At 45.1% G+C, this 13,533-nt stretch overlaps 1 protein-coding gene across 1 annotated transcript in view; it reads right to left on the reverse strand.

Moving 5' to 3' along the window:
* LOC136577967 (otolith matrix protein OMM-64-like) overlaps window positions 1-13,533 on the reverse strand; it is a 34,827-nt gene that overhangs the window by 1,337 nt on the left and 19,957 nt on the right. Inside the window, exon 2 of the mRNA XM_066577880.1 lies at window positions 26-944. Within this exon, the coding sequence (XP_066433977.1) occupies window positions 26-944 (919 nt within the window). The remainder of the gene's footprint in view (window positions 1-25; window positions 945-13,533) is intronic.

Here is a 13,533-nt window from a genome sequence, read left to right on the forward strand (position 1 = left end):
CATCTTCATCCTCTTCATCTTCAGCCTCTTCATCTTCAGCCTCTTCATCTTCAGCCTCTTCATCTTCTTCATTTTCATCCTCTTCATTTTCATCATTTTCATCCTCTTCATTTTCATCATCTTCATCCTCTTCATCTTCGTCCTCTTCATCTTCGTCCTCTTCATCTTCGTCCTCTTCATCTTCGTCCTCTTCATCTTCGTCCTCTTCATCTTCGTCCTCTTCATCTCCGTCCTCTTCATCTCCGTCCTCTTCATCTCCGTCCTCTTCATCTCCGTCCTCTTCATCTCCGTCCTCTTCATCTCCGTCCTCTTCATCTCCGTCCTCTTCATCTCCGTCCTCTTCATCTCCGTCCTCTTCATCTCCGTCCTCTTCATCTCCGTCCTCTTCATCTTCGTCCTCTTCATCTTCGTCCTCTTCATCTTTTTCATCTTCATTTTCCACATCTTCATCTTCATCCCCTTCGTCTTCATCTTCATCCTCTTCATCTTCATCTTCTTCCTCTTCTTCCTCTTCATCGTCTTCTTCCTCTTCATCGTCTTCTTCCTCTTCTTCCTCTTCATCGTCTTCATCCTCTTCATCTCCATCCTCTTCATCTCCGTCCTCTTCATCTTCATCTTCCTCTTCATCTTCGTCCTCTTCATCTTCGTCCTCTTCATCCTCTTCATCTTCATTTTCCACATCTTCGTCTTCATCTTCATCCCCTTCGTCTTCATCTTCATCCCCTTCGTCTTCATCTTCATCCCCTTCGTCTTCATCTTCATCCTCTTCGTCTTCATCTTCTTCCTCTTCATCGTCTTCATCGTCTTCATCCTCTTCATCCTCTTCATCCTCTTCATCCTCTTCATCCTCTTCATCCTCTTCATCTTCATCCTCATTTTCCGTTGTTAGCACTGCTTCTTTGCAGTGCTGAAGTTTTAGGTTCAAACTTGACCATGGACAACATCTGGATGGAATTTTTCAAAGTCCATGCAGATGTTATACTACTTGGGATTTAAATAGAGATGAGCGAGCATGCTTGGATAAAGCAGTTACTCGAGCGAGCATCGCTCTTCTCGAGTAACTGCTTACTGGTTCGGGGGGGCGGCCTGGGTGAGCAGGGCGGCGGGTGTTTGTGAGGGGTAGAGAGAGAGAACTTTCTCACTCTCCCCTCCCCATTTATTCAATGACCAGCCTTATATAAATACAGTATAGGAGCATCAAGAAGGAAGTAATATTGATAGTAGTCATGAAAGCAAATCCATTTCATCCTCTTGGATCAGCAAAGTTCTACCCTGATGAGATGCTTCTTCTATAGATTCCTGGCCATATCCATACCTTATGGACTATGAAAGAAAGGAAAAATATATTTTCTGTGGAGTTACTCTTTAAATAAATACTCATATCTTAGGAAATATAACTTAATTTTACAAAATATGTCGTTTTTTATTTTATTTTATTCTAGATTTATCCAATAGAAAATCAGATTTCAAGTTGTAACAATAAAAACATCACAAACATAAATGTAACAAGAAAAATAGTAAAACTAAAAATGTAAAGAATAAAAAATATGAATAATAATGGCATTAAAATGTAACAATTAAACAATATGGTAAAAATGAAAAGAATTAAGAAGGATAGTTTTTATTAGCTTAAGGGCTTAGTTACATGGGTGCATCAGCGCCCGTGTTCCTGCACGAAAAGGACGGCCGCACTTCAGCACGAACGTCTTCTGCAGCGCCGGAAAAAAGAACACATGACCGGCAATGGAGCCGGTCACATGTTCCTTCTTCCGGCGCTGCAGAGATTCGTCTGCATCTGCAGTGCGGCCGTCTTTTAGTGCAGGAACACAGGCGCCGATGCGCCCATGTGACTAAGCCCTAATACTGTATCAATCATGCTAATAAAGTCAAGGAATACAAAATGTTGTGGTAATTAATTACCGTAATCATTCCAGCATGAATAATTGATAAAAGGGATTTGGTCTATGATATGACATTAATTTAATTAATTTGGATGTTAATAAACTTAATAGATGATGGATAATTTAAAAACCATCTGTAGCCCACAATTTATAAAAGGCAGTATAATAAGATCTCCAGATGCTTATAATCCATTTTATTTTATATTTATATTTGTCTGAATTGCAGCAAAGGGAGAAGAAACAAAAACAACATTTTAATTACCAAACTGTCGGTCCTACCTGCAAAAAATCCCATAGCACCGTTGTACGCTCACTACACAGTATATATACAGCACCTCATTCATATCATGGGAACTGCCAAAATGAACCACATCAAAATACATTCAGAGGTAAGATAATCCTAAAGAGTGCAGATAACCTGAGTAAGTGATTAAAGTGCCACCATAAATATGTGTGCATTGTAGGCTGTATACCATTCAGAAGAAAGATTCTGTTTAAAAGATGTTTAAATCTTCAAAAAATGCCTAGAGCCAACCTTACGGCCGATAAACACCTTTGTAAAACCTTTTTTTTTTTACTTAAATGCATATTTTTTTAAATGTATGCTTTATCTTAAAATCTTTATTTCTAGTTTATTTAATTATTTTTGGAATTTGATTGCTTGAATCCTTTACTGTTAGGGTAAATTAATTAAAACATATAATATGAAAACATTGTGTTTTTTCTTAATAATAAATGTGAAAAGGTTTTAAAAGCTTAGAAATATTGGCTTTAAGTAATGTAATTAAGGTCTCTTTCACACAAGCGTGTTTTACGAGCATTAACGAAGCGTGAAAAGGTCCTGCTGTAAAGATTGCATGAATGGGCTATTGCAGATTTTTACTATTATATTTTTGTATTTTACTTTTTGAAGTTTAAACAATAGTAACAATCATCAGTTTTAATTGCTTTTTTCCTATATAATGAATTTTCTCTACCTAATATTGTATGACCAGATTTTTCATTGCATGCTTAGAGTGAAGTTTAGCAAAATCAGGTTTGTTCTTTTTATAGTTTTCAGAAATTTTCTTTTCAAAGTTAGACTTACTGATGGGTGTTTCTTCATGGACAGAGCCTGAAACGTGAGATTCAAATACAGCTGCAAAACAAAGTCATCGAAATCTACCCGTCTGAAAAGCTTTAAAAAGCCATTGCTAAGACTCTAGGATTCCAGTAAACAACAGCGAAAGACATTATCCTTAAAAAGAGTAAACTTGGAATAGTGGTGAACCTTCCCAGAAGTTGGATTGATAAGTCATCCGGGAAGTCACAAAGAACCCAAACATCTAAAGAACTGCAGGACTTAATTGTCTCAGGTAAGGTCAATGTACACAATTCCACAACAAGAAAGACGCTGGGGAAAAATGGCTTCCATAGAAATGTTGCAAGGTGCAAACCATTGCTGACCAAAAATGACACAAAGGCTTATCTCGCCTTTGTCAAAAAACACGTAAATCATCCATAAGACTTTTGGGATAAAATTCTGGGGACATAATGAGACAAAGATGGTACTTTTTGGAAGACATGGGTCCCTTACATCTGCCATAAAGCTAACACTGTATTCCACAATAACAACATCATACCAAAAGCCAAATATAGTGATGGGGGTCTGATGGTCATGGGGTGGTTTGCTTCTGCAGTATCTGGACAACATGTCATAATATTAGTGATTTGGTTTTGAATAAATCTTTATATTCAGTAATGATTTTATGGAAGCCACATTTTGTGTGCACTTGTGCTGTCTTCATCTTATATTAAATGTGACAAAATTAGCAAAAATAAAAAAAAATGTTGTGGAAATACTTTTTCACAACACTGTACATGCCTTTTTTTTACAGGCAGAGCACATGGAAAATTACACATATAAGTTCTTTATTTTGACTTTTACTGCACATGAGGCAAATAAGCCATTTTTATCCTTTTTATTTATCCTGCTATATGTGACTGGACTACTTGCTAATTCCACTACCATTATGGTAATATATAATCATCAGCACTTACACACCCCCATGTATCTATTCCTGTGCAATTTATCCATTGTTGACATTTGCTACACAACTCTTACAGTCCCGAAATTGGTTCACATGTTATTGAGTGGTAACTATTCATTGTCTTTCACTCAATGTTTCATCCAGATGTTCTTCTTCCTCCAAGTGGCTGCAACGGAGGATCTACTGCTCTTCATTATGGCTTATGATCGATATGTTGCTATTTGTAAACCTCTACACTATCATCGGATGTTGAGTAATAAAAACTGTATACTGTTCTTGTTTGTCATTTGGGTAATTGGATGCTTAAATTCTATTGTTGTGACACTGACTACATCAAATGTACCATTGTGTTATTCTAATACAATCTCGCAGTTCTACTGTGAATTCAAAGCTTTTGTCAAAATTTCCTGCCCCAATGCAGGTTTACTAGTATTTGCCAACATGGAAGCTGTGCTATTCGGGCTCTGTCCTTTTCTGTGCAGTATAATATCTTATATTAAGGTCATCATCGTTATTTTACATATTAAATCTAGTGATGGGAGAAGGAAGGCTTTCTCTACCTGCTCATCCCACCTCATAGTCCTCACCATGTTTTATGGCACTTGGACATCTGCATATCTAATACCACGATTAAAAGATCCCCGGGTCTTCGAAATGACGTTTGCTATATTGTACTTAATTGTTACTCCCATGTTAAACCCTCTGATTTACAGTGTACGGAATAAAGATGTAAAAAGGGCCCTTCTGAAAATGTTGGGGTGCAAAGCCAGAGAAGATCAGCGTCAATCTTTAGGGTGATATGCTTAGATTTGATCAGAGAAGTCTTTTGAGGGGTCATGATAAAACCTTCTGACCGTTTCTAATTCAATAACATGGACTCGTTGATCTTTGTCGTGTGCTAATTATTGATCCAGCAAACTTCCCAAAATAATTGTTTACCTCTCACTATATTCATCAAAAATATATGACTCGATCAAAAACAGTTATCTAAAATGTGCTGTAGAAGATCAAACTAAGGGCTAAAATTGTGCAAGATTTGTCCATTGTGAGACACACAAATCTCGCACAAATATGAAACCCATTCTTTTGAATGGGTTCATTCACATTTGAGATGTTTTCCTGCATAGCACCGCATTGCGATGCTGCACAGAAAACAAATGGCAGCATGTTCTTTCTTTTAGCAATATCGCCCGTTGTTTTCAATGGGGCCGGCGGCAGCAATGCCGGCCAAATTGAAATTAATGGGAGGATATCGCGAAATAGCCCGCAGGGCTGAAGAAATCCCCCATAGCAAGCAGAGGGGAAGGGGCGAAGCTACAGGGGATCTATTTGGAGAGATAGGGGGTGGGACTAGAAGGCTTCTCTGAGAGTGGTGGTGGTGCTAGAGGGGGTTCTCTTAGTGATTCCTCTCTAGCCAAGAGGGGGTGGGGCTAGAGGGATCCATTCTCTAGTCATGCACGCTCTCCAGTCATGCCCCCTCCTGTCCCCGTTCTCAGGAAAGCCCTGGTGGAGCCCTCTAGCCCTGCCTCCCTATTACTCCAAATATGGGGAGATCTTTAGGAAATCATCTGTAGCTCCACCTCCCTCTCTCTCCTTGCTATGGGGATTCCTTCAGCTCTGCAGGGATGCGAGGCTTCGTCCATGTAAAAATGCCTCACATCCAGGGGTTTTCAGAAGGACTGTGAGTGCAATATTGGGCCTTAAAGAATGGCCGGATATTGCCCTTGCCAGTGTGCAGGAGCTCTAAAGGTTGGCTTGAGTATGATCTGGACATAAGGTTTGTGTTTTAGTATAAATTGAAGGGATTAATATGATGTGGATCTACACTAAAATCAACATCATATGCCATGGATTTTGAGGCAGATTTGCTGCAAAATGTTTCCATTGCAAAAAATCTACAGCAAATTACTTGTAAACACCCCCTTAGAAGGGAAAAGGATATTCAAAGAAGAATTGCTTGGATTATTCTTTAGAAATGTCTTTGTTTTTCTACTTAATAGCTTTAATTCTCGGATTCTCAACTATTAATAAATTCCTGAATCTGCTAACAGCACACGGCTAAATTGAAGGGATTAATATGATGTGTATCTACGGTATATTCCGGCATATAAGACGACCCCTCAACTGTCGCCTTATACGCTGGGAAAACGGTGTAGGAAAAAAAAAGTAGTGCTCACCTCCCACGGCGTTCTGCGGTGCTGCTGCAGGCTGCCGCTCCCTCCTCCTCGCCGACAGAGCATTGCTTTCTGGATTCGGGGCTTGAAATCCCCGCCTCCAAAAAGCTAATGCTATGATTAACTAACTCAAGGGGCGTCAGCCAATGAAAGCTGGTGCTGCGTTAGCAAATCATAGCCATTCAATGATGTCACTGAATGGCTGTGATTGGTTGACGCCGCCTGAGTTAGCCAATCACAGCATTAGTTTTCTGGAGGTGGGGATTTCAAGCCCCGCTTCCAGAAAGCAATGCTCTGTCGGCGAGGAGGAGGGAGCAACAGCCTGCAGCAGCACCGCAGAACGCCGTGGGAGGTGAGTGCTGTGTTTTTTTTTTTTCCCGGACAACGGTATACCCGGCATATAAGATGACCCCCGACTGCAGAGCAGATTTTTCAGGGTTAATAGGTCGTCTTTTACGCCGGAATATACGGTACACTAAAATCAACATCGTATGGCATGAATTTTGAGGCAGATTTGCTGCAAAATGTTTCCACTGCAAAAAATCTACAGCAAATTATTTGTAAACACCCCCTTAGATGGGAAAAGGATATTCGAAGAAGAATTGCTTGGATTATTCTTTAGAAATGTCTTTGTTTTTCTGCTTAATAGCTTTAATTCTCGGATTCTCAAGTATTAAGAAATTCCTGAATCTGCTAACAGCACACTGCTAAAATCGATAGGTCTATATTATTGGATGAAAAAAGTTCAGGTTTTGTCATGACATGTCCAAGAATACATCCCTTATAATGGGATACTGTTAATCGCATCAATATCATTGGTAGAACCACCATTGTAGCAACCATAGTGGCTGCAATGGGAACTGTGGCACCAAGAATGTCCAGCATGCCAGAGTTTGACTCCTGCATTGGGCAGCATCAGGTCCTTTTTTTTACACTGGCTAACTTTAGGTAGTTTAGAAAAGTAGGCGTTAGTGCAGTCTTTTGTGTGTATACATTAACCATACACACTGTGCTGCACCAAGTATACATTGGCAATGTATTCCATGTAACCGTATACACTAACTGTACTCCCTATATACTGTGCTTTACTCCATATAAAAGTATACACTAATCCTGCACCACATATACACTGTGCTGAAACCATATTACTGAATACACAGACCCTACACCCCATGTCTTTGCAGAGCCCTGTAATTGACTTTTACCATAGAGCAGCTGCAACAAAGAAGACTCCAGAAGACAGCACTGCTACGTTAACCCGTTGGATGCCGTGGTCATGTAGGTGGTTGGATGGAGAAAGGGTTCCCTCTGTAACTCCATTGGTGACAGAATTATATAAGTGAAAAACAGATCACATTGTGCAGTCACCTAATGGAACTAAGAAAAAGATTTAATAAAAGTTTAATAAAGTTTATTTAAGAAAAAGTGTTCATAGTGTTTTTTGCAGAAAAAGGGTTGTTATTTTACAAAAGTATACAAAAAATACATATAAAACCTGGTTACCTCTAAACATTGGTATTATAGTGTTTTCCTTTATCTGATTTCTCTTATACACAGAACCTTTGGCAAATGTGTCATTTTTCAATCATCACACTAGAATTATTACCAGTGTCCTACATGAGGGGGATCTGGAATAAATGTGTACAGACAGGCATCAATTGGCTGCCTGGGACACCTGCCTCCCAGCTGACCAATCCATCCACATACCCACAGAAAAATGTTCATGTCAGCATCCAGCGCCAAAATCCCACTGAGCATACACCGGAATATGGATCATGTGGGCTGGGGATAATGCCGTGCAAAATCTAAAACTGGGCCCCCAATTATAAAGCTTCATTGATAGTATGTGTTTGTAATATGGGGAAGAGAAATTTTATGGGCCCCCTAGGGCATCTGGGCACAGGTGCGACTGCACCCCCTAGACAACACCAAGGTCCTAATTCGGCACGGCTGGTGAGCTGTGACAGTACCCATACTCTGAGGAGGTCCCCAGTTTACTGGGATTCCTCTCTTAAAAAGATGATCTGCATTAACATCAGCAGCAGGAACCCAAGTTCTCAGGGCTTAGTCACACGGGCGCATCAGCACCCATGTTACTGCAGGAAGAAGACAGCTGCACTTCAGGATGGACGTCTCTCTGCAGCGCCAGATGAAAGAACATGTGACCGGCTTAATTGCTGGTCATGTGTTCTTTCTTCGGTGCTGCGGGGAATCGTCCGTCCTGAAGTGCGCCCGTCTTCTTCCTGCACTAAGGGCTCAGTCACACGGCGCCGATGTGCCCGTGTGACTAAGCCTCCAGGACAATATCCATGTCAGTGTAGAAAATATTGTCAAGAAATCCTAAGACACAACAAATAGAGATGAGCGAGCACCAAAATGCTCGGGTGCTCATTACTCGAGACGAACTTTTCGTGATGCTCAAGGGTCCGTTTCGAGTAACGAACCCCATTGAAGTCAATGGGCGACCGGAGCATTTTTGTATATCGCCAATGCTAGCTAAGGTTTTCATTTGTGAAAATCTGCAAAACCCAAGAAAGTGCTGGAAACGACACAGAAACAGATAGGGCAGGCGAGGGGCTACATGTTGGGCTGCATCTCAAGTTCCCAGGTCCCACTATTAAGCCACAATAGTGGCAAGAGTGCCCCCCCCCCTCCCAACAATATTTACTTCTGAAAAACTCTCATTAGCAAGGCATACCTTAGCTAAGCACCACACTACCTCCAACAAAGCACAATCACTGCCTGCATGACACTCCGCTGCCACTTCTCCTGGGTAACATGCTGCCCAACCCCCCCCGCACGACCCAGTGTCCACAGTGCACACCAAAGTGTCCCTGTGCAGCCTTCAGCTGCCCTCATGCCACACGCTGGCCTCATAGCCACACCACCCTCATGTCTATTTATAAGTGCGTCTGCCATGAGGAGGAACCGCAGGCACACACTGCAGAGGGTTGGCACGGCCAGGCAGCGACCCTCTTTAAAAGGGGCGGGGCGATAGCCCATAATGCTGTACAGAAGCAATGAGAAATCGAATCCTGTGCCACCTCCATCTGGAGCTGCAAACGTGGGCATAGCAATGGGGAACCCATGTGCCACACACTATTCATTCTGTCAAGGTGTCCGAATGCCCCAGTCAGACCGGGGTTTTCTATAAATAGTCACAGGCAGGTACAACTCCGCAATGGGAATTCCGTGTGCATCCACAGCATGGGTGGCTCCCTGGAACCCACCGGCTGTACATAAATGTATCCCATTGCAGTGCCCTGGACAACAGAGCTAACGTCAGATTAAATGCAGGTGGGCTTCGGCCCACACTGCATGCCCCAGTCTGACCGGGGTTTTTAATACATAGACAGTGGCAGGTACAAATCCCTCATGTGAAGTCCCTGTGGACCCACAGCATGGGTGGGTCCCAGGAAGCCACCGGCGGTACATAAATATATCCCATTGCATTGCCCATCACAGCTAAGGTAACGTCAGGTTTAATGCAGGTGGGCTTCGGCCCACACTGCATGCCCCAGTCAGACTGGGGTTCTTTAGAAGTGGACACATGCAGTTACAACTCCGTGTGGACCGACAGCATGGGTGGGTGCCAGGAAGCCACCAGCGGTACATAAATGTATCCCATTGCATTGCCCATCACAGCTGAGGTAACGTCCGATTTAATGCAGGTGGTCTTCGGCCCACATTGCATGCCCCAGTCTGACCAGGGTTTTTAATACATAGACACTGGCAGGTACAAACCCCTAATGTGAAGTCCCTGTGGACCCACAGCATGGGTGGCTCCCTGGAACCCATCGGCGGTACATAAATGTATCCCATTGCAGTGCCCTGCTCAGCACAGCTAACGTCACATACAATACAGGTGTGCTTCGGCCCACAGTGCATGCCCCAGTCAGACTGGTAATATGTACCTTAACAGTAACCGCGTTGGTGGGAATGTGGTGGCGACTGCCGACCTAGTGGCGCGGTTTTATTTAGTTGGTTTTCGGAATGTGACCAGGATTAAGTGGACCGTGGCGGGGGGATGGGGGGGTGGGGCTCTCTTGTTGTGTCGGTAAAGGTGAAATACTTGGACTGCCACCAGACGGACCAATGCAAAGGTATTTGCCAAGAATGTTTTCTTTGTTGGAGGAAGGGGGGGGGGATGTTTTTGAGGCACTACGTGTCCTCTCCACGTGTCCGTGGTTTTATGCACCTTAACAGTAACCGCGTTGGTGGGAAATGGCCTCGCCGCCATCATGTCTTTGGGAAACCTCCATTTCCACACCCCAGTGACATAGCATTAGCCGCGGTATAGGTAGAGCCCAGAATTAGTAACATTTCAGCGGTAGCATTAGGGACAGGCCCCAGTAACATATCACTAGCAGCATTATAGGGGGAGCACAGTATTAGTTCCATTTCAGTAGTAGTAGCAGTCCAGACAGGCCCCAGTAACAATTCCAAAGCACCAGTATAGGGGGAGCACAGTATTAGTTCCATTTCAGTAGTAGTAGCAGTCAAGACAGGCCACAGTAACATTCCCGTTGCAGCAGTTTAGGGAGATAACAGTCTCTTTCACATTTCAGTAGTTGCAGTATAGACAAGGCCCCAGTTACATTTATGTTTATGTAGCAAAAGTGTAGGCCAACCCCACACACCTTGCTGTACCATGAGTGCAGGCGAAGCCCATACAAATTACTAGGATCACACTGTAGGCGAGGGCCCAAAAAATTGGTGTACCAACAGTACTAATGTACCTCAGAAATATTGCCCATGCCCAACCAAGAGGGCAGGTGAAACCCATTAATCGCTTTGGTTAATGTGGCTTAATTTGTAACTAGGCCTGTAGGCAGCCCAGTTAAAATAAAAATTGGTTCAGGTGCAAGTTTCAACGCTTTAATGAGAATTGAAACGTATAAACATTGTTTACAAAAGTAATATGACTGAGCCTTGTGGGCCTAAGAAAAATTGCTCGTTCGGCGTGATTACGTGAGGTTTCAGGAGGAGGAGCAGGAGGAGGAGGATGAATATAATACACAGATTGGTGAAGCTAAAAGGTCCACGTTTTTGATGGTGATAGAGATCGATGCTTCCATCCGCGGGTGCAGCCTACGAATTGTTTAAGTACCGCTGCTGTCCGCTGGTGGAGAAGAGAAGTCTGGGGAAATCCAGGCTTTGTTCATCTTTATGAGTGTAAGCCTGTCGGCACTGTCGGTTGACAGGCGGGTACGCTTAACCGTGATGATTCCCCCAGCCGCACTAAACACCCTCTCTGACAAGACACTAGCCGCAGGACAAGCAAGCACCTCCAGTGCATACAGTGCGAGTTCAGGCCACGTGTCCAGCTTCGACACCCAGTAGTTGTAGGGGGCAGAGGCGTCACGGAGGACGGTCGTGCGATCGGCTACGTACTCCCTCACCATCCTTTTACAGTGCTCCCTCCGACTCTGCCTTGACTGGGGAGCGGTGACACAGTCTTGCTGGGGAGCCATAAAGCTGGCAAAGGCCTTGGAGAGTGTTCCCCTGCCTGCGCTGTACATGCTGCCTGATCTCCGCACCTCCCCTGCTACCTGGCCCTCGGAACTGCGCCTTCTGCCACTAGCGCTGTCGGATGGGAATTTTACCATCAGTTTGTCCGCCAGGGTCCTGTGGTATAGCATCACTCTCGAACCCCTTTCCTCTTTGGGTATGAGAGTGGAAAGGTTCTCCTTTTACCGTGGGTCGAGCAGTGTGTACACCCAGTAATCCGTAGTGGCCAGAATGAGTGTAACGAGAGGGTCACGAGAAAGGCATCCTAACATGATGTCTGCCATGTGTGCCAGGGTACCTGTACGCAACACATGACTGTCCTCACTAGGAAGATCACTTTCAGGATCCTCCTCCTCCTCTGGTCATACACGCTGAAAGGATGACAGGCAAGCAGCATGGGTACCCTCAGCAGTGGGCCAAGCTGTCTCTTCCCCCTCCTCCTCATGCTCCTCCCCCTCCTCCTCCTCAACGTGCTGAGATATAGATATGAGGGTGCTCTGACTATCCAGCGACATACTGTCTTCCCCCGCCTCCGTTTCCGAGTGCAAAGCGTCTGCCTTTATGCTTTGCAGGGAACTTCTCAAGAGGCATAGCAGAGGAATGGTGATGCTAATGATTGCAGCATCGCAGCTCACCATCTGGGTAGACTCCTCAAAGTTTCCAAGGACTTGGCAGATGTCTGCCAACCAGGCCCACTCTTCTGTAAAGAATTGAGGAGGCTGACTCCCACTATGCCGCCCATGTTGGAGTTGGTATTCCACTATAGCTCTACGCTGCTCATAGAGCCTGGCCAATATGTGGAGCGTAGAGTTCCACCATGTGGGCACGTCGCACAGCAGTCGGTGCACTGGCAGAATAAACCGATGTTGCAGCGTCCGTCTTGGACTTGCGGAAATGTGCGGTGAACCAGCGCACCTTTCCGATCAGGTCTGACAAGCGTGGGTAGCTTTTCAGAAAGCACTGAACCACCAAATTAAAGACGTGGGCCAGGCATGGCAGGTGCGTGAGGTTGCCGAGCTGCAGAGCCGCCACCAGGTTACGGTCGTTGTCACACACGACCATGCCCGGTTGGAGGCTCAGCGGCGAAAACCAGCGGTCGGTCTGCTCTGTCAGACCCTGCAGCAGTTTGTGGGCCGTGTGTCTCTTCTCTCCTAAGCTGAGTAGTTTCAGCACGGCCTGCTGGCGCTTGCCCACCGCTGTGCTGCCACCCTGCGCGACACCGACTGGTGGCGACGTGCTGCTGCTGACACATTTTGATTGCGAGACAGAGGTTGCGTAGGAGGAGGAGGGTGGTTTAGTGGAGGAAGCATACACCGCTGCAGATACCAGCACCGAGCTGGGGCCCGCAATTCTGGGGGTGGGTAGGACGTGAGCGGTCCCAGGCTCTGACTCGGTCCCAGCCTCCACTAAATTCACCCAATGTGCCGTTAGGGAGATATAGTGGCCCTGCCCGCCTGTGCTTGTCCACGTGTCCGTTGTTAAGTGGACCTTGCCAGTAACCACGTTGGTGAGGGCGAATACAATGTTGCGGGAGACGTGGTCGTGCAGGGCTGGGACGGCACATCGGGAAAAGTAGTGGCGACTGGGAACAGAGTAGCGCGGGGCCGCCGCCACCATCATGTTTTTGAAAGCCTCCGTTTCCACAACCCTATACGGCAGCATCTCCAGGCTGATCAATTTGGCTATGTGCACGTTTAACGCTTGAGCGTGCGGGTGCATGGCTGCGTACTTGCGCTTGCGCTCAAACAGTTGCGCTAGCGACGGCTGGACGGTGTGCTGAGAGACATTGGTGGATGGGGCCGAGGACAGCGGAGGTGAGGGTGTGGGTGCAGGCCGGGAGACGGTAGTGCCTGTGTCCTGAGAGGGGGGTTGGATCTCAGTGGCAGGTTGGGGCACAGGGGGAGAGGCAGTGGTGCA

The sequence above is a fragment of the Eleutherodactylus coqui genome, chromosome 8 (genome assembly GCF_035609145.1).
Source record: "Eleutherodactylus coqui strain aEleCoq1 chromosome 8, aEleCoq1.hap1, whole genome shotgun sequence".
NCBI classification, from domain to species: domain Eukaryota; kingdom Metazoa; phylum Chordata; class Amphibia; order Anura; family Eleutherodactylidae; genus Eleutherodactylus; species Eleutherodactylus coqui.